General features: G+C 46.2%; 1 protein-coding gene across 7 annotated transcripts in view; it reads right to left on the bottom strand.

Moving 5' to 3' along the window:
• The window catches only part of GNG7 (G protein subunit gamma 7), a 141,902-nt gene that overhangs the window by 51,889 nt on the left and 68,587 nt on the right, over positions 1-21,426 (bottom strand). For 5 of the 7 annotated variants that reach the window (XM_075902746.1, XM_075902743.1, XM_075902744.1 and 2 more), the window contains one exon: positions 1,475-1,499. The exons of the other annotated variants lie outside the window; for them this stretch is intronic. Coding sequence is in view for 1 of the 5 variants with exons in the window: in XM_075902741.1 (XP_075758856.1) it covers positions 1,475-1,499 (25 nt within the window). In the remaining 4 variants the exon portion in view is untranslated. The remainder of the gene's footprint in view (positions 1-1,474; positions 1,500-21,426) is intronic. 7 annotated transcript variants of the gene reach the window in all.

Genomic DNA, 21,426 nt, shown 5'->3' with positions numbered 1-21,426 from the left:
AAAAAGTGATCGCGTGCTTAAAAAGGTTGGAGACCCCTGCTCTAGGCACGCGCATGCAGTTAGCCAACTGCCCGATCCTGCGAGACCTCGCTTATCCACTGCTGGTCTAACTCCAAAGCTGCAGCCTCACCCTTCGAGCGTTGCTGCCTTGGGTCCAGTTTGCAGGAAGCACAATTTGCATAAGGACCAGTGCCCCCAATTTCCCAACCAGACACTTTAGACTGGCAAAGGTGGGGGTGCCCAAGGCACCCTTGAGCACCTAGCATCCTGAGCTGATCTCGAGATGCTTCCCAACGTGCACTCCTCTGGGAATAGCATGGGAAGGTTGTACCATTTGAATGTTAACAAGCCTTCCTACGCAAGATACATTTCTGTGAACTATTTATATATAATTGTACTTCTCTACATCTCTGGGGGTGGATGACAGAATCTTATTATGTTACAAATGAGAATGTAAAAGACACAGAGAATCTTGTTAGAAAAAGCCTTAAGCAAGTTAGCTTTTATTCCGACCTTTGGCCTGCCTGGTCGGAATGAGGAAGGAGGTTTCAATTTGCATGCGTTCAGTGTCTTTGTAGTTCGAACAAAACATTCAAATCATGACCAATGGATGGTAGATGCCATTTTGTTAGCTCAACGAGACCCAGGCACATTTCAGGACCCCACACTGGAACATTTCATATGCTTGATGAATTTTCAGAGATTGCAAATAATAAATTAATGGCTAAAAATAGATACTGAAAAAGATACAGGATACACCATGTCATACTTTACACAAAGGAAGATCAGTATTTTAAGCTGGGCATTCTACAAACACCAATCCACGTCATAGTAGAAACCTGAGTATACATTTGTAATTTGCCTTTTCCATTCTCTTCCATCTTCTCTCAAGGGTTTCAGTGCCTCTAACACTCATTCTAATAGAGAGGAATGACTGATCATGCTATTTCTATTCCTCCCTGTTCCACACTTGGAATGCCAAGTCTTTAGATTTTAGTGTAAATCTGAGGCAAGCTTGGAAAGTAACTTACTTGTCCTGTGATTTACAAACTGCCACCTCTGGGCCGTGCTTTATATTTTGAAGTCAGGCAATTATACTGAGAAATGTAAGTATAAATTATTCAAGCATAAATTCAAATATATTGACTCCCCCTCCTCCCCCCCTTTTTTTAAACACTAATTCTAGCAACTAAGCCCAGAAAAAATGCAGGGGCACTTTAAGATGTAGGATCAGTTTTTCTAGGACAAACTTATTTGACATCGCACCTGAAAGTATTCTGAATAGCATATTTCCATGCATCAGGAATACCAGTCCCATTAGAAATCTGTGTTTGAACTGTCAGTTCTTAGGGCAAGCAGCATTACAGACTAGAAACGATTCCAACCAGACATACACCTATGCCATGAAACAGCATGCCATGTGTAGTTGTACAGCTTTTAAGGAAAGGGCTCAAAATGGCCAGTGGGTACATACCTTTCTCACTGTTTCTGGATAATTCCTGAAAGAAAAAACATTGGACAAGTGTTATCCTGAAATGATCACACATAACGACTTAGCACATAGTACACATTTACACCCTTCACAGGAAAACTCTGCAACATCAGGTACGGGAAGTCCCTCAGGAGATAGTCTCGTGGTATCTGATGGCACAAAATAAACCTGCCAGGAAGAAGGATTGCTTCAACTGTACAACATTTTGTAAGTCATTTTTTAGGCAGGGGCTGAAATAGGGAAGTAAGCGGCTAGTTGACACCTAATAAGCATATGCCTATCGGGTAGTCGAGTAGTGACTAAACTAGTCACTTCTATTAAAGAGAGCCAGCTGGGGGGGAAGCAGGAGCTGGTGCTGGGGGGAGCCAGCTTAAAAACTGGTTCCCCCCAGCACTGTTTCCACGGGGGCAGGGGAGGCAGACGCACAGCGGGGAAATACCGTGAGCAGGGACTGAAGCCGTCCCCACTCGTGCCAGGTACTGATTGCTGCGCCTCTGCCTTTGGAAATGTAGCAAGAGGTCCCCAGGGGCTACATTTCAAAGGCAGAAGTGCAGGAGTCAGAACCAGGGCAAGTGGGGACTGTCTAGTCCCTGCTTGTCCCATGTTCCCGGCTGTGCTTGTGCCTGAGGTGCAGGTGGCTCTTACTACAGAGGCAAGTGCCCCACCTCCCTCTTATCAACTAATCGAAATTTCATCGGCTACTCGATTAGCTGATTAATGGAAATTTAACATTCCTAAGTTGCAAGTCAAAATGATACAAGTGACTACCAAAACTGAAGGCAGCAATGCGGCAAGAAGGTATAGCCATTCCCCGAGTTACGAACTCGGATCCCACAGAGTTCCATGGCAACCGCGCTGTTCATAAGCGCCGATCACCGTTCGTAACTCGGATTCGCATTTACGACCACTTTGGTCGTAAGTGCGGATGTTCGTAAGTGGAGATGGTCGTAACTCGGGGAGCGGCTGTATTCAGACAAACGGCAGAGCCTACGCCTAAGGCACTCCATGTTGGCAGGGATAAGGGGGCAGATAAGGGACGGAACCAGCATGGCTCTGGAGCACGGTACATTTTTGACATAACCAGCATTCTTTGGGGAGTCTGTCTTTTCAAGAATTTATTCTGCTTCAGTTTCAAAAACACAAGGGGAAAAAGAATGAATCACAGCCCCAAGTAAGATACTTAAGGAAATTCAGCTGGCTTTGCATGGTGCTAAAGATTCTTAATGACATTGTACTATAATTTCTACGCAAAAATTTTAAACCAGAAATTTCCATTTGTTAACACTGAATACTTCAAATGTCTTTACAAACTAACAAGCTTTGTGTACTTCCAGCTTTGGGCTCTAGTTTTAAAAAAAAAAAACTAGCAGAGAACCTGGCGCAAGCTGAAAGCTGGAAAACTATAACCTCCTTATCAAGCAAATTAACCTAAAATGGAACAAGTGACAGGAACATCATTATAGGAACCAACCTGATTTTCTGGCATGCTGTTTTATTACACTGAGTAGTGGGGGCAAATGAAGGCAACAGGAAATTTGTATCCCATGATTGGCTCACTTGAAATGGCCTAGGAAATGGGTGGTCTTAGATGGGATTAATGGAATTTTACCAGGCTACTCAAATCATTTACACCAAACACAATACTGACTTGTTTCTGAAATAACTATTAGACCGTAACTTGGCCCTGTTACAGGTTCAACAAGTGCAGGAGCAAGCTGGATACGCCATGCAGAGCCTGTAACTGTATAGATGTTATTTGGCCCTACATTAAAACCCCTACCACAGAAGCTATTTGTCCCATGCATTTACATTGCTCATTTTAAAAAGGACACATTAAAATGCAGGTTTTCGTACCTCCTTACACACGCATCTTACATTAAAGCATCTATTTTACTTTTCCATCATTTTTACCTGTCTCTCTTTAAAACAAGCCTTTGGACCGATTTAGGAAAATCTGAGTGGTCATGCTGAAACAAAAGACAGGACTATGCAGCACTTTAAAGACTAACAAGATAGTTTATTAGGTCATGAGCTTTCGTGGACCAGACCCACTTCCTCAGATCAAATTGTGGAAGAAAATTGGCATGACCATATATACCAAAGGGATACAATCAAAAAAAGTGAACACATATAAAAAGGACAAATCAAATTTCAGAACAGAGGGGGTGAGGGGAGGAAGTTACTGTCTGTGAGCTAATGATATTAGAGGTGATAATTGGGGAAGCTATCTTTGTAACGGGTAGGATAGTTAGCATCTTGGTTAAGGCCCAGTCGTAAAGTGTCAAATTTAAGCATGAATGACAGTTCAGAGGTTTCTCTTTGAAGTCTTGTGTTAAAATGTCTTTGAAGCAGGATGCAGGTAGTCAAGTCGTTGAGACAATGCCCTTTCTGGTTGAAATGGCAAGAAACTTTTTTCTTTGTGAAACTGTCTGATATCTGTTTTGTGTGCATTGATTCTTTGGTGAAGTGTCTGAGACGTTTGTCCAATGTACATAGACAGACATAGTCAGCACATGGTGGCATAAATTATATTTCTGGATGAGCAGGAATATGTGTTCTTGATCTTGTAACTGAACTGGCTAGGTCCAATGATAGTGTCAGCAGAGTAAATATGTGGACAAAGCTGGCACCGGGGTTTGTTGCAAGGGAAAATTCCAGGATTAGTATTAGTGTGATATGTCCTGTGGTTGTTGGTAAGAATCATCCTGAGGTTAGGTGGTTGTCTATAGGAAAGTATGGGTCTGTCTCCCAGAGCCTCTCGGAGTCATAGAATAGAATAATAGGACTGGAAGGGACCTCGAGAGGTCATCGAGTCCAGCCCCCCGCCCTCAAGGCAGGAGTGTAGTATCCTGTTCCAGTATAGGCTGTAGTTTATTGATAATGTGTTGTACCAGTTTAAGTTGGGGGCTATCGGTGATAACAAGTGGTGTTCTATTGTTGGTTTTCTTGGGCCTGTCTTGAAGTAGATGGTTTCTGGGTATTAGTCTGGCTCTTTCAATTTGTCTTTTTATTTCTCCGGGTGGGTAATTGAGGTTTATAAATGCTTGGTAGAGATCCTGAAGTTTCTGGTCTCTGTCAGTGGGATTAGAGCAAATGCAGTTGTATTGAAGGGCTTGGCTACAGACGATGGATTGTATGGTGTGTTCTGGATGGGAGCTGGAGGCATGTAGGTAACTGTAGGAGTCAGTGGGTTTTCTGTAGAGAGTGGTGTCTAATTTACCATTTAAATTTGTACTGTGATTTGTACTGTGGTGTCCAGGAAACAGATCTCTCATCATGGAGAGTGGTCATGCACATTCTCATGCTATCGCTGAATTCTGCAAAGCTTAGGTTGTACACACAGCACAAGTGTCACTGAAAAAAACCAAATATGACCTGGCCATGTCCCTCTAAGCCCCAATTTGCATTCAAGTTCCTAATTTAACTTGTTAAAAGGAAGCCCACACATTTCTATCCCATGGGACAGAATGTAAAAGTGCTGCTAAAGTGATAGACTGAAGACAACCAATCAGGACTGAGGCCCTAAGCTATGGCAAGTTTGAAGAGGCCCATAGCATTACCAAAAATGGTGTATAGGAAACCCCCACCTTATGACAGCCCAAGTTGTACACCCCCCCCCCCCACACACACACACGACCATTTTTGTAAGTGCAGAGGGGGCCAAAAACCCCCAACTAATGTCCTTGGTCCACATTTCCAGTAGCGCCTATCGTAAATGCGGGTTTGAGTTAGGACACCTCCGACTTGCGACGCGATCGGTTCCTGGGGAAGCGTCGCAAGTCAGGGGCTGCCTGCACTATTCTAACAGAAAGGGCAATGCAAATAGAAATAAAGCTTTTTATTTGCATATAGACTGGTACCCAGGAGAGGATGCAACTAAAAGTCTTTTTTTGTATTTCGAAGCCCCTCATAATCGGAGGCCTTAAACTGTTGCTTACTTAGCTTGTGCATAAATCCAGCACTGCAACCAATGGCCTATCTACCAAAAGAGTGTGGAATAGCAACCAATGTTGAATAATTTGCTGAGGAAGGGATGAAGTCCCCCTAGAATCCATGACAAAAGAGCAGAATCGCTGGCTACTGAATTTCTTCTTGGAGGGGAAGAGGGGAAGAAAAGGAGGAGAAGAAAAGTTACAGGTACATTTTTATAATTCAAGTACTACTGCCACCTGCCAAGAAGATTACAACTAGTGTAATGACGTCCTTTTTCTTACAGCTGATCAAAAATACAATCGGTACCCGCTCTTGTAAGAATACAAAGTATGGACAGTCCAGCATTTTCTCAGGAACTTTACAGTCATTTTGATAATATAATCCCACCCACCATATTACAGTTTACACCTTAAAATCTGATGCACATGCACATAACCAGCAGTGTCCAACACAGCTGCCAGGACCCAGTGTCTTATAACCCTGGGCACTGTTGTTTCAAAGAGTATACATGAGTATACCCTTTCAACAATGCAACTAGTTGAAGGTGTTTGGTGATAAGGGAAAAGCATCACAGGTAAAAACAGCCTGATACGTGTTTAGTTTCTATGTGGTTAGGTTTCAGATTTAGATTTGCAGCACTGAAGCTGGTTGATCTAGATTGCTCAGCCTCTGCCAGCCAGTGAAACGAGGTCTCAAGTTATCTGGAGAACTGCTGTAAATCTCTGAAGAGAAGGGTGGGGAGGGGGAAACAAAAATATTTGTAAAAATTAATGGGATTCTTTGCACAACGGCTAGAGAAGGTTTTGCAGGCATGCAGCCAACGTGGCTTCAGAGAGTAAAAAAGCATGTGGGCTTTTCACAGCTCTGCTCTGGAACATTAAAACAAAAAAGACCGGCGCAGTGAGGCAGCTAGGCAACAAGTCACTTTGATGCAGGACAAACTACGTCAATGGGCTGCATCACTGCTGAGGCTGTGGGGCTGGGGAACCCTCCTACAACACATCACTGCCCACACAGTGAATTCAGTTGACTGTTCTTGTCCTGCGTTCTATAGGCTCTGAGGGGAGGAGGAGGAAGAGCAAAAGCAAAGCATCACTCTTCACTTGAGTGAAAGGACAAAGCTGAATCATACACTTACACACACACGAGTAAGATGGTAAAACACCCAGTCTGTTTGGAAGGTTCAATAAAAAGGTGACACTGCAAAGGACTGAGCTGTCTCAATCTAATCAGTAATTGAATACCGAGCCACTCACAAGTTCATCTGAGACCTCGAAGGGGGTCACCAAACAAAAGATGCAACAAGTCCCACGTGCCCTTCTGCTGCTACACAACGAACCTGCGACTCTGTTGGGATTCCTGGTTTAATGTATACAAATTAGGCAGAATTATTTTGGTCTCCATGCCAGTCAGTCCCCCCTTGAAGCAGATTTTTCAGGGATAAAGCAGAAAGTGCATTGAGATTTCTCCATCGTGCACTCAGATGAGTATTTCTACTCACAGCCAGTCAGGCAGTGCAGAGCAGCACTCTGACGGCATGGACACGTGCTTTAACACCAAGCTTTTCCATGCAACTGCATTTGAATACAGGATATTAAATATCTGTTAGAGATGTGTTTTGCAACTGGCTCCTGACTGTCTGCAGAACTTAAACATACAAAAAAAAAAAAAAAAGACAGGACTTAACTAAACCAGTAAGGCAATTTCTAGCCTCCATGTTTTTCTCAGAAAGGTAATTCTCAGTGCCTCAAATTCCAATAATTAGTTAAAGGACTTAGTTTCATTTCCCCCTTTATTTTAACCCATCCTGAGCTCTAGTGTGAATCTAGATCTGCATCCATGAGACGGAAGTTCACCCCTCCTCCTGCTCTAATGCAGTAATGACTGACACTGACTCAATCCAGGGCAGACTTTTTTCTTCTTCGCTCCCAGAATGAACAGCAGCAGAAAAAGCAGCCATTCGGAACAGCAGGTCACTGCTGCTGCACCTTAAATTGCCACAGGTTCTGGAGGGATCAGATTCCAGAGCATGGACCATGTTGTCTTTTAGTGGTGTTTTTACACTAGGCCAGAAAATTGGAGATTATGGAGAAATCAAGGAGTTTTGCTGCAAGAGCACACCCAGATGACTTACGCCTTTGCCAGTGTGGCCTGTGGTCTCATGCAACAGATCCCATGCATAAAAACAGCACGATATTGACAACAGAAACGCCTCATTTCGGACTCTGGGAGCAAGGTAGAGTTAGTGTTGAGACTGACAGCACCAACAGCATAATTAGTTCTGAAAATAGTCTTCAGAGTAGAGAAAGTCTGAATTTGATTTAGGGACATTTAAGGTATTTTTCCTACCACAGTTCAAAATAAGTGAAGTCTGTTTCTATAAAGTCACTGGAAACTATACTAAAGCAATTTCCTCTCTACTGCTAGCACAGTGGTTTACTGCTAGAGGTTGGTTGTTGATGTATAGTGATTAAGAGGGACATTTTCCTTGACCAGAGCTGCTTATAAACCATCACTTTGGACCCTGCAAACAGGCAACTCTTTGCAGTGTCCCACTGAAGAAACCGAGCACGCATGAGATTCAGATTCCACACGCGTGAGCTAGGACTGTTTAGAGAAGACAACACAGTATAATCGGTCTCTTCAGCAGGTGCTTTTACACAGCTTCCGACAGGGAGCTCTTCAGGGCAGGGACAGCTCTGCACATCACAGGTCCATTCCCCCTCCCCCCCCGATGGTCTGCTCCATCCTGATCACGGCTGGCACTTGAGCAGCCTCCCTGCCTGTCCCAGCCCCCGTGCCCACAAATGGCCAGCGCAGCCCCGTGTGTGCAGAGGCGGCGGGGGAAGGCAGAAGTCTCAGCGCACTGACCTGCCCACAAACACTGCCCCCTGCAGCTCCCATAGGCCAGGAACAGGAAACTGACCAATGGGAGCTGACGGGGGGTTATACCAGCGAGACTCGGGCTCTGGGACACATAGGGCTCTGGGCTGATACCCATGGGTAGACGCTGGGATCTGCTCTCAGGAGATGCTGTGGCCAAAGGAGAGGCGTGGGGGGCTGCCTCTCTCAGGAGCCAGCACCAGCAGCTCCTCCTATCCATGTGGCTGCACCGCTGCCAACAGGGCTGCATGACCCCAGACAGGAGACACGGCTGGAAGCAGGGCAGCCACATGGCCATGAGGAGCTGCCAGCACAGGCTCCCAGGAATTGTGGCCCACACGCTTCTCGTTTGGCCGTACCCGCTCCTGGCAGCAGAGCCCAGCGGATCAGCAGAAATGGGCGTCTGTCCTTGGGTAGACAGCTGGATCCATGCAGGGCTCCAGGAGAAGGCCTGCCTCGGCACTGCTGCGCCAACGACTGGGAGCCATGGGCAGTAAGTGCTGCCCGGTGGGCGCCCGCACTGCAACCCCCAGCCCCATCTCAGAGCCAGCAGCCCCTCCTACTCCCCTGCCTCAGCCCTGACCCTTCTCAGAGCCAGTACCCCATACCCTCTCCTGCACCCAGTCCTAAGCTCCCTCCCAGAGCCAGCACCCCAGTCCCCTCCTGAACCCCACACCCAGCCCAGTAAAAGTGATTAAGGATGGGGGGAGAGGGAGTGGGACAGGGCAGATCTTGGGTTGCCCTTAAATTCTGAAACTGAACTTGGGCATAAAAGCTGTACAGAGTCCCTAGCACACACTTGTTAGTACTCTACATGCTCATCGAGTGCTAGACTGGGACGTGCATGGTTAGCAGCAGTGGTTCAGCTCAAAGAAAGGATTCATTGATATTCCGAAGGAAAAGCAGGGCAGACTCCGGGGTTATTTGCCCCATCACAAAGCATTACGCAATATTCTCTGAAGAACAGTTACCAATAAGAATAATTATGAATGTGTGAAAGCAGAGAGGGGCCCTGTCGGGTCAGTACGGAGTGGAGAGCACGGTCTGCAACATGCAGAAGTAACACTCTGAAAGAGAGTACCTGCACAGGGACCAACCAACACCGCAATTGTTGACAATACAAAAATGAGTTTTAAAATTTCACTTGAATTTGAGTTTTGATGGGATTATACCTCGAACCTCCTATGTCTGCAACATTAAACCTCAGGGACAGCAAAGGGACAGCAAAGATCATGTACATGGGTGCACTGGAGGCGGCGGACAGCTGCTTTGACATTAACTGTTCCTATGGCTAAAAACCCTCAGGAAGAATATGCCTAAGTCTTCAGAGTCTTGCTCCCCTCCCCCATCCACCCACCGTGCCCACCCTCTCCAGAAGGTCACCATCATGCTCAACCTCAGAGTAAAACTGCCACACATTCCACTCCGAGTGGGCTGCTTGTCAAACGATGCCTACATTTGTCAGCTGAGCAGCTGAGGCTAGTGAGTCGCACTGCTTACTCCCCCAGCCTGGAGGAATCTGTGAACTGTGTGAGAGCCTCTCTCCTCTGCACACATGCAGCCCGGGTCTGAGGTTTGATTTCTGCAGCAAAAGGTGCAGAGCAAGAAGAAAATCCATCATCTTATTCATATTTAACAAACCCACTGACAAATGGGAAAAAGAAACAAGTGTGTGGCAAAGATTTAAAAAACCCACTTGGACATGTGCTCCTAAATCCCAGAGTTGCTTTTGAAAAAAGTCTAATCTTCGCCTGACTCAGACTCCCTCCGATCTCAGAAACCTGAAGGAGCAAGTTCATACGAAAAGCTCCCGAAGTCTTCTCAGGGAATGCCACACTTTGACAAGTTACAGAAAGCTGTAACCGTTGTGGGTTAATGAACTATCCAAGTGAGGCACATTCCCAAGGGGCCCCCAAGAGCCTTCAACTCCCGCTGAGGCCAGCATGGGGGGCGCTTGGCATCTCACTGGGATGAGGCCTTTGGGCTCCTGAGATGATTCTAAAGAGCTATTCCTGGCAGGGTGGAGGAAAGGCTAAAGGAGGGAAAACCCCCCTTTCATGCTATGCGTATGATAGGTTAGGGTAATTCTGGATTAAAAGAGCAAAAGGCTTTTACCTGAAAGAACAGAACAGGTCACAGCAAGGGGCGACTTTCAATGGCTTAAGTATTACTCAGACACACCGATGCTCTTTCTTGGCAGCGTTTAAGATTAGTTAAATGCTTTGCCTCCAATGACAGAGAGGGCAGCAGGATGCTGAAGCTGCTCCCTGCTTCCACCCAGTGTTAACACCTAATGTAGGCCTGAAACAAGTGCTGCAATTTAAAGTGTGGGTTACTGTGATGGAGGGGAAGTCAGGCCCCAGATAGCCTGTCTTGCTATTACACAACTAGCTCATAGGAAAGGTAAGAGGAGACGCAGATAGTAGTTGGGATAAGTCACTCAAGTCTAAAAACACAATCAAAATATATTTAGTACATGCCTACATTTAATCACCCCCCTTCGCTCCCACCAGAGATTTCAATATTCCACAGACATTATGTGCGGAGCAGCCCAGCATTAAGGTAAATGAAGTAAAACTAATGTCCTGCCGGAGAATGCAATTGCTCTGACAACAGACAAGCAGCTCCCCTGGAATGGAATTGAAAGTATGAAGGTAGATGATCAGGTCACAAGGAAACTGCTCCCCAGCATGGTAGAAATAAGGGCCTCATCGCACACAAAAATGTCCAGCCGAAATAACGGTGAAACTCCCATGGTCTGGTTTTATTCACCCGAAAGAAAGGAAGCCCTGGCCAGACATAGGCAAGTTACAAGAATGAGCAGTAAGGAGATGGGTCTGTTCTGACCCCTAGTGTTGTGTCATCGGAGGGAAACATCCCTCCATTTCACCTCTAATGGGCAAAACGGTCCCTCAAGCGCCCTTTTGGATGGTCAGTTTCTACCCCTCACAGGTAGGAAGACCACTCCATAGCCTCCTAGGAAACAGAGCGAGCTGTGTTAGGTTCTTCATATAAACCTTGGGGTGAGCACAACATCAGGTCCACAGCTCGACACCCAAAAGAATATACTTTAAAGCATCTCATGCAGGAAGTTAACTACTACAAAGTCAACAGTTCGTGGCCAACCTAAAATGGTTAACAAGGTTCCTCTTACTCCTCCTGGTCCGTGGGTCGTTTGCAGAAGCAAACTGGCACTTGTAACAGATCTTTAGACAAAAGGTGCTCTATGCTTTCAACCACGCTTTGCAGAGATTGTAGATGCACCTCCTCCCCCCGTCAAGAAGCTTCGCTATTAAAAAGGCTTGATCACCTCCCCTTCCTCTTCCCGTGCAGCAATTCTAGACAAAGGAAAGATCAGAAATTCCAGTCTTATCTACAGTGGGAATTAACCTGTGTTACACTCGGTGAGAGTCAACTGGACAGTGAGGATGACAGCCAGCAACAGTTGGGTTTGCATAGGTGCAGCTTTCTTATGTAGAGAGGCTATAAACCACAATTACCACCAGAGACAGCTTAGGTCAGTTTCAAGCAGGGGTCAACCGCCTGTGAGGCAAGTTGTGGCCTATTGCATCTATAGCCTTTCTACACGCAGGGTTTCCTCCAGATCACCTCTGGCGACATTTCCCAGCATACACAAGGGCTCTGTAGAACGCTGCTTGCTCCAATTACAGTAAAATCCACAGCTATTTCTAGTGTGCTCGTCCGTCAGGTTAGTTACTGAGAGCTACAAGCGGCTAGTAACTTGTAAGAAATGTTTGACAGCAGCAAACGTGCTGCTTGCCAATGCTCGGAGAGCAGTATGCATTCTTTGGCCTCCTGAGTGTACAGATTCTGCAGGAGTGACTAATGACACAATTTCCCCACGTTTAAAAACACCACAAGCGAGTCCATCTGTGGCATCACAAGCTCGGGCTGAGGCAGGCTGGAATCAAGGCTTGGACTAGCAGCACAAGACCAGGGCACAGCGATACAGCTCGGGTGCGAAAAGGGAAGCAGCGACTATTGATCTGGGCAATCATGAAGTCATATGACATCTACTGGGCCACCAGCTGCAGTGCATTGCTTCCGCCTTTGCAGCGGCTTGAGAGGGAAAGTGGTGCAGCAGGGTTTCTGATTCAATGCTCCTGCAAGCTCGTTTTTAAGCAGCAGATTGTTCTGCAGCTCAGCCCTGTGGGGGAATACACCCCGCTGGAAGACAAACACCCATTAGTACCAGATGAATCAGTGTCAGTCAGCTCAGTCCTGGATTACTCCGATGCAGCAGGAGTCTGATTTTTCTGAAATGTCAGAGTGGGAGTCTGAAGCACATTAATGCCTCATCCAATGACTGAACCGTCAGGAGTGAGGCAGTACGCCATGTGTAAGCCATGGCAGTGCCAAATGGAGGGACTGACTGAGGATTCGGTTAAAGGCTCTAAAATAGGATGAGTTAAAAATAAGAAAGTTCAGCACATCAGGCACACCATGTGTTTGGAGTCTGCAGCAAAGCAGGCAGCAGTGAGGCAGGCTCCTTCCCTCGCGCCCAGCACATACGCTCTGCTCCCAGAGGTCTTCCCATGAGCTGCTCGGGGTGGAGGAGTGAAAGATCACAACCCACTGGCCGAGGGGTCAATACAAAAAACAAAAAAAAGTGATGCCACAGAAAAACCATAGGGCAGAGGAGGCTCCAGCAGGAAGCTCGTGGAAAACGGAGCAGTAGCAGCGAGGGTTTAAATAGGACAACCAGACAACACACACAACTCAAACTGAGTCACAAACATAGAAACGGCTGAATCCAGGTTAGGTTTCATTGAAGGGATCTTGCCAACGTCCTACCCACTCTCCCCCTAAAATTAGAATTAGACCCGGCCTGGGCCCCCTCTCCTAAATCCAGCAGATTAAAGTAAACAAAACTAAAAACATGTTTACTTCAAAGCCACTCTGCAGGTCGGGATCTCACTTCAGATGGAGGTGTACTTTAAACCTGCAACGCATGAATCATCACTTGGAGCGGAGAGAATACTTCCGTCCTCCCCACCAAAACCCATTTAGTCTGATGCCAGACACAATTGGCTGATAATTTAGGAACCGTGCTGCAACCGGCAAACAAGATGAATATTGAAACCCACACGTGCGTGGTTCAGAACTGCAGACAAGCAGGTTCTGCTGCAAGACTAAACACTGCTTCATGTGAGCCTCTTGCTGGCAGAGTGAATCAAAGCCAACCATCGGATGGAAGCTGAAGAGCTCCTCTCACCATTGCCGATAAAAAAAATCAAAGCAAAGCCACAGTGTGTGAAGCTCTGGACGCTGGAGTTCAGGCACTGAGAGCAAGCATCATGGGCAGGAGGGTGCAAGGGTCACAGGGGAAGAGTGGAGAAAGGCAACAGGAGAAAGAGAAGGGAAGGGAAGTGGAGGAGGGCAGGACAAGGTTGCTGCCAGAGGGTCCCTGAGCTGGGGCCCAGAGTAATGGGCAGGCCCGAGTCGTCCTCCTCCCGTCCTGCACCACACTTCACCAGCAAGGATGGCGGCAGAGAGACTGTGGCTTGCTCCAAGGGGAGGCGCTAGACTGGGGCTGCAGTGGCAAGTGAGACTGAGGACTGCTGCTGCCCTGGAAAAGGGGCAAGAAAGCAGTGTAGTGAAGAGACTGCAATGATCCAAGGGGCGCCATGGGTCTAGAACAGAACGTGGGGAGAGCGCAGAGCAGCGACGGGCGAGACACCAGGCAGCCGGGGTGTCATGCTGAGGACTGAGCTAATTCCCAGTGCGCCACAGCAGTGAATGCTTGACCCGTTCCAGGGATAAACAGTGGAGTGGCAACGATTGAAGATAATTCAAAATTATTCAAAACAGTCCAGATTGAAGATGACTGTGAAGACTTACAAAGGAATCTCACAAAACTGTGAGACCATGTAACAAAATGGCAGGTGAAAGTCAACGTGGACAAGTGCAAAGTCATGGATGTTGGAAAACATAATCCCAACTACATATACAGAGAAAGATCTGGTGTTAACGTGAATAGTTCTCTGAAACCAGCAGTCCAAAAAACCTAATCTTGTCAGAAGCCATTAGGAAAGGGGTCGATAAGATAAAATGCCACTCTCTAAATCCACGGTACCTGCACACCTGAAATACTGCTTGTTCTGGTCATCCAATCTCAAAAAAAAGGGTGCATTAGAATTGGGAAAAGTACAGCAAGGGCAACAAGAATGATTAGGGACATGGAAAGCTTCAATATGAAAAGACATTAAAAAGACTGGGATAATCATCTTTTTCTAAGCTGAACTAAAGGAAGATATTTTCTATGGAGGTGAATGAAATTATGACTGACATGGAAAAAGTGAAAAGGGAAGTGTTATTTACCTCTTCAGCAACTCAAGTAGCAGGGGGTCACCCAAGGAAATTAACAAATGCAAGGTAGCACTTCCTCCCCCAATGCCCCATCAACCCGTGGAACTTGTTGCCCAAGCATGCTGTAAAGGCCAAAAGTGCAACTGGGCTCGAGAAAGGATGAGGTAAATTCAGAGGATAGGTCCATCAGTAGCTAGGAGCCAAGATGGTCAGGGACACAACCCCATGCTCGGGGGTCCCAAGACCTCTAATCACGAGACACTGGAACTGGATGAGAGGGGATTGCTTGCTCCGTAATTGCTCTGCTCTGAAGCACGTGGCACTGACATCTGTCAGAAGACAGGAAACCAGGCTACCTGGCCCACTGGTTGAACCCGGGACGGTCACCCTCATTCTTATGAAATTACTATAGGAAAAAGTTAAGCCTGGAGCTGAATAACGAGCTGCAAAAGTGAAGCAGAGGTCACTGCTCCAGCATTGTTTTCCTGAGCGTGTTCCACATTCCTTTGATGACTGCAGTCCATTACAGCAAATGGAACATTCCACTGAACCATTCCCCAGAATGAGCAGCCTGCCTGCAAAAATAAAATTAACAAAGGCTGGCCATAGCAACTGTTAAAGAAGGAAAAACCCCACAGTCCATCTGCCTGGCCTTTGTTTTCAGATATTTTCTCCCAATTAAACAACTAGTGTTGGTGAATGGTTAGCAATGAACGTTCAACATGTCGTGGCAGACTCCAATGTGCATTTCCACAGAACGGGAACACAGGGTCTAATTTTCTGTTCTTTAATCAAGCCTTGTATCGTCCTTAGTGGGAATCAGCACTATTTTACAGAGGGGGTAAAACTGACCCCACAGTTACTCCAGTCAATAGCAGAGGAATGAACTATGCAAGTCCTTTTTCTCAGGCCGCTATCCCCTCGCCTCCAAGCCTGCATACAGCCACGTTTGTCCACGTGTGCATGGTGAGAAAACAACTAGGCACGTAGCCCTTTTACAACGAAGTGCCAATGCACAGGTGCACCAAGCCTGTCTTCAGCACGCAAAACCATACCGAGCTACAGGCGTTGCTCAAGACAGGGGCATGGTTTGTCAGCATTAAGGTCCCTCTGGAATTCATACATAAGAGTGTTCTACCGAGAGACAAATTCAACATCTTCAAAGTGAAAGGCAACAACATTTCACACTATCTATTACTAGAAGGGTGACGTGAGGGCAATCTCCATTAAGCAAACCAGAATGAGGATCTCACTTTCCCAGAAACATACGGCAGACCCCCTTCTGGTGCTTTATCCCCCACCCACACGACAAGACTGTTGGATACTCAACTTCAGCTCAGAACATGAATCAACACAGAAACTCCCCTATCCATCCCCCATTCTCTTTTGGAGGCTTCTAAGTTTCAAAAGTCAGCCACCTAAGCACCCTTTAGCACAACAGGCAAAGATATATCACCCCTGCGCCTAACTACAGATGGTTGCAGCACACTCACTGTGCTCCTCTGGCAACAAAGATGTCCCCTCGTAGGTGGCTGTCTGCAGAGAACCTTCAGCAGTTTGCAGCCCTTGTCTGGAGTCGGAGCAGTGTCAAATGCTCGTGCATTGGTGGAAGACTGGCTACGTATTTTCAGTGCAGAAATGATAACCTGTAACTGTTGTTCTTCAAGATGTGTTGCTCATGTCCATTCGAATCAGGTGCGCACACCTGATTCAAATGGACATGAGCAACTACTCGAAGAAGAAAAGCTTATTCTCACCAAGATCAGCACTGAAAACCTTATTTCCAAGTTGTTCTATTCTTCCTAGCTCCCCCTCGCCCAATACAAAAGCTAAATTCTGAACGCAGAGCAGCATTTTTGTAATGCTGTGGCAGTTAGCAAGGCCATCTTTCCATGATGTGGAAGCTGGTTACACGTTATTCTCCAGAATTGAAAGCTATGACTCCACAGCGTTCCACTGCTTGAAGATCGGGGGCCAGGCCCTCAGCTGGAGTAGCACTCCACACACAGCAAATGGGGAGACACCAATGTGTGCCAGGTAAGGTCTCCTACTGATGTGCGTATCGCTCAAAGTCCTTTGACTTGTACTGCCTGGCAGTGGCTAACCACAGCCCACTGCCCAGCAGGCAGAGTACGAAGAGTGTGTCAGAGCTATGCCACCTTGTGTAGCAGAGGATCACTGTAAGACTGAAGGTTTTGGAAGATTTTTGAACAAATCAAGAGTGTAAGCAGGCCAAGATCATCAGCTCCAGGCCGTCACCAGCAGGTGTTAAAAGCGCCCACACCAAGATTGGCGATGGGAGAAGGAGGAGAGATATTTAGCCAACGGGACAGGGTAACAATTGCCAGGCCATAATCCCATGGATTAGAAATCAGCATATTCCACAAATTAATATATTCGTTTGAGTAAAAAAATATATACACTCCTCACTTAGCACAGAGGAGGACATGGGCAAGTAAGCAATGTGTTTCAAGGACACCCGTATGTCAGTTTTTCCCTTCCGAGAAGCGTGTCCAGCTTTATTTACATATCAGCTAGCCAAGGGCCAGCAAGGCCCCTCTGCCATGGCTACTGGCCAAACCGGACAGTGTCTGTGACAAGGGGTAAATGGACACAACTCAGACATCAGAAATGGGAACACAGAGGAACCTGTAGGGGGACATTTTAACCTGCGTGGGCACTCAATCAGGGATTTAAAAATTAGTCATTCTTCTACAAAGGAACTTCATCAGCCAATTACGGAGTCTGCATTTCCACATCAAAAGCAATGTATGGGACACATCCAGCCCACTTAATTAGCCTCATAATACAGGTCCTACAATGGACAGGTACTTTTCCTGCTTGCATATATATCTTGGTTTCTGTTATTTCCACTGCAATTCAGCTGATGAAGTAGGTTTTATCCACAAAAGCTCACGAGTCCACACGCTGTGGTTAGTCTCTCCGGTGCCACTCGTTTTTAAAGTTGCAGACTAACACAGCTACGCCTGAGATTCTTTTTATCCTAGGGTTGGTTTAAGTTAACAAGATTTGCTTTTTTTTTTTTAATTAAAAACACCCTCCTGATATTCGTTTGCCTTTCTAACAAACATGTAAGAAGATCTGATTTTAGTTTGATCTTTGGAACAGACACAGAGTCCAACTGCAGGGTGGTAGGACTGATGTACCTAGAAGTAATTTAGCAGACTGTCTGGCTCCTTTGCCTAGCACAAGCCTCTTCATGAATAAAAAGCTGCCTCCAAGTCCTAGCAGCTTAAAGAAAGGACACACTCACCCCAGGTGTCGCAGCTGAGAAACACCCAGCTATACTATGGAATCTGATTTGGCAACCTGGCAATTAGAGTTTTGCTGTTAATTCATAGGAACTGCATAAGTGCATCACAGGAATTTCAGCTGATAAAATGATGAACAATCTGATGCACTGGGCTGGAAAACAGACTCTCTAGCCTATTAGCAGAAGGAAAGTATCTAACAGCTCAGCGATCAGTATCTTCTCTTTATACATGACCTGGTGCCGCTGACTGAAGTGGTTTGGTGCCAAAGGGGTATTCCCCTTTTTGTCAATTCTTCTGCTGGAAGAACAGCTACGTTCTATGGGACGAATCCTTTGACGTGCTATTTGCTGCAGCATGGTGCACGACTACTCTGGGCTGAGAGAGTCAAACAAGGAAGGACACAGAGTCCTCAGTTACACTAAGAAAGTTTCAGTGTGGGCTGGGAGGGACAAGTGATGGCTCATGAACATTCAAAGAAAGGTCCCTGGGCAGTTTCTGACCAATGCTGTCTCTGCAGACTGCCAGACTCACCTAAGAGGGACCTCAACCCCACCTGAATTTTCCATCAACTAGGGGGATCAACTCCCTTTTCCCTACCACACAGGCAGCAGACTCTACACTAGGAAAAAACAATTCCTCTGCTGCAGAGTGGTAATCAAGGTCCTTCCAAAATGACCACTACCTCCTTCCCCCTCTTGCAGAGTGCTCATTGAGCCAAGGGAGTTGTTTATCTTTGCTCTCCATTTGTCATCCTTACTCAAAGAGCACATGAGTCAGAGGCTGTGCACCGCAGATGCCACTGATAAAAGCGTATTGCATGTGGGAATATTAGCAACCCTGCAGAACAAAGAGGCAGCTAAAAAATAAAAAAAAAATCCCCAGGCCCCATCCACCAGCTCCCAATCAGCTTCTCCAATAAGTGCCTGGTAAATGTCACTGACTTTAATCTTCATATAAGCATCAGTTTCTAGTAGTTTCAGATTAACTCCTGAACTCCTGTGCATTAAAGAAGCAACCATGAAAAATGAAGGTCACCAGCCATGCAGGCTGGGAAATACCTTTGACATTAAATCGTGTTCTTGTCCGCTCTGCTCATGTAGTTATTGTGAAATGAAAAAGATTTAGTTTATTTTTTTCTCACAAGCAAAAGTAAATAGTCCACTTGATACTGCTCTGATTTTTTTTCAGGGGAAGGAAAAAAAAACCTTATTCCAAAAACAGAGCAGCTAATAAATGCAAGGCAGCAAGAAAAGAAACAAACAGTCACAAAAGAAAAAGCTTCCATCCAATGCTGAGGAGTCAGTAGGTTGGCAGCTTGACCCAGTAGCATAAAATTGGCCTTTTAATCCAACCCTAAGTGGGTTGACTTTGTCCTGTGTGTGGTGGGACAAGGGGTGGTATTTGTACATTGCAGAAGCCCAATATTGTTACAGTAGAATATTCGCTGTAGAGCCCAAGTTTTTACCTAGAATGAGGGATGTTACACGCACCAGCAGCTCTCGCCTTCAGCCCTTCTTCTGGGGATCTGGCTGCTACCCCCAGGATGCTGCCTCTAATACAGAGCCAGCAGCAGCACGGAGTGGCAGCCAGCTCCCCAGGACTGGGGCGGGAGCGGTGTGTAACTGTGAATGGTAACCAATAGCCCCAGGTATATCCCGTTTGCATGGTTATACATTTACATACCTACCCAGCATAACCTAGCAGGTTGTCTCTATACAATTTGCACAAATTAAGCAAAAATCTGTTTACAAAAATAGATAAAGATTGTGCATATCTCTTGGGTGGCTATTTTAAAAATCCATTTCAGAGTGTCTCTAAGTCAGCTGCAACCCCACCACTCAATCTTAGAAACACTTCAGCAGGTATCTTTGCTCCATGGGCTAATCACATGGTTCAAGTCAGCCACATGCTCGGTTTACACATTCAGATCCTTAATGAAGTTGCCAGCTCTCTACAGGGCTGGACAATACACTGCAGGCAGGTTTTAATGTGCTTTACAGATCTGTATCTTTCTGAGCAGCGACGTTCCAGAGCGGTGAGGGTTTGAGTACCTCTAGTAAATCTGGAAGACAGCGTGACCCATTTTTGAACGAGAAGTACAGCTTGTCTATTTTGGTACAGAAGAGAGAACAGCAGAGCAGACTGTGTTCTGACCAAGGACAGAACAGGAGTCTTCCTTTACAGGCATACGACGTTGTCAGCGGTGCTGTAGCATCGCTGTGCCGGTCACAATAAGCAACGGCTCACCCAACAGGCTTTTCTCTTCTAGCAGTGTCACATTTTGTAAAGCATCAGCCCTATTCGAGGTCAAAAATTCCACGGCTGCGTAAAGGATCACATGCAGCACTGCTGCAGGACGTTACAAGTTGCTTTAGACCTTGCTGTTTTAAGCCATTTGTTCTGAGCGGGGGATTGCAATGAGTAGACCTGAAAGAAGGGTTCTATGAAGGAAGAGGCAAAACCCAACAAGAGGCGCAGTAAGGAGCACGGAATACAATACCAAGAAAAGCCTCCTGGCTAATGGTCCACACCAGACTACGTATTCTCTCTATCAAATCCTACCTTCTGTCATCACTGCTATCCCTTCTACTGCAGGGGCTCACTTGTTACATTCGGGACATGGAGAAAACCCAGTTTGAGCTTGCAATGCATAAAGGACTAGACTTAAATGTAATTGTCAACTCAACCTGTGCTACAGCCGTGGACTTGCACAGGACTGTAAGTAACCAAATTTCATGTCAACTCCCAAGCAATACCCAGCCACGTGTTGAGCTGTGGTGGTCTTATAGTGCAGATGGAACCTGCATGAGATGCTATTGTTAACCATGACGCAACTGACTAGAAATTCAAAAGAACACATGGCTACAACACCAGGAAGGAGCCAGGTGGGTTCGTGAGGTTGTCACCTTACCCTGTGCTCAGAACCCCTCTCCCTCAGCATATCCCACTGTGCATCCTGTTGGCCTCCGTGCCCACAACTGAGCCGAACCTGGAGCCTAATGCACTGCCTGTCCCCCCCAGGCTCAGTGCACAGCACAACAAGGAGGGCTGGGCCTGAAGGGTGGCCTACTATGTTAGTTTCAGGCTGTTTTAATATCAGGCCTTATGCTGTAAGCCTCAAAACTGCATTCCTGGGACAGTCAAGTGCTAAATGTTCTTCTGCACTTTAGAAAGGAATATGGCCAATTTCATCAGGATGAGTGGGGAAAACAAATCCAGGAAAGGGAGGGTCAGTTTATCATTCTGCAGTAAATTTGCACAATTAACAAGAACTAGCTAGCATTTTTCATGAGTTAACTCCAAGCCATTTACTGTACACGCCAAAGAGAAGAAGGCAGATGGAAGATCAAATACCTTCTGCTTTTTGAACCTTTGCAGCTTCAGTTTAAACACATGCCAGTTACATCCAGTAATCACAGATACAAGCACTGCCGGGTGTGTCCAGCACACACTGTACTGTCTTTATTAGGGTGCGTGTGACTGAAAAAACTTAGCAAAAACCAGAATTCAGTG

Source organism: Pelodiscus sinensis, chromosome 19 (genome assembly GCF_049634645.1).
Source record: "Pelodiscus sinensis isolate JC-2024 chromosome 19, ASM4963464v1, whole genome shotgun sequence".
NCBI classification, from domain to species: domain Eukaryota; kingdom Metazoa; phylum Chordata; order Testudines; family Trionychidae; genus Pelodiscus; species Pelodiscus sinensis.
The sequence above is the reverse complement of the archived record's forward strand: the minus strand, read 5'-3'. Positions and strand labels throughout refer to the sequence as shown.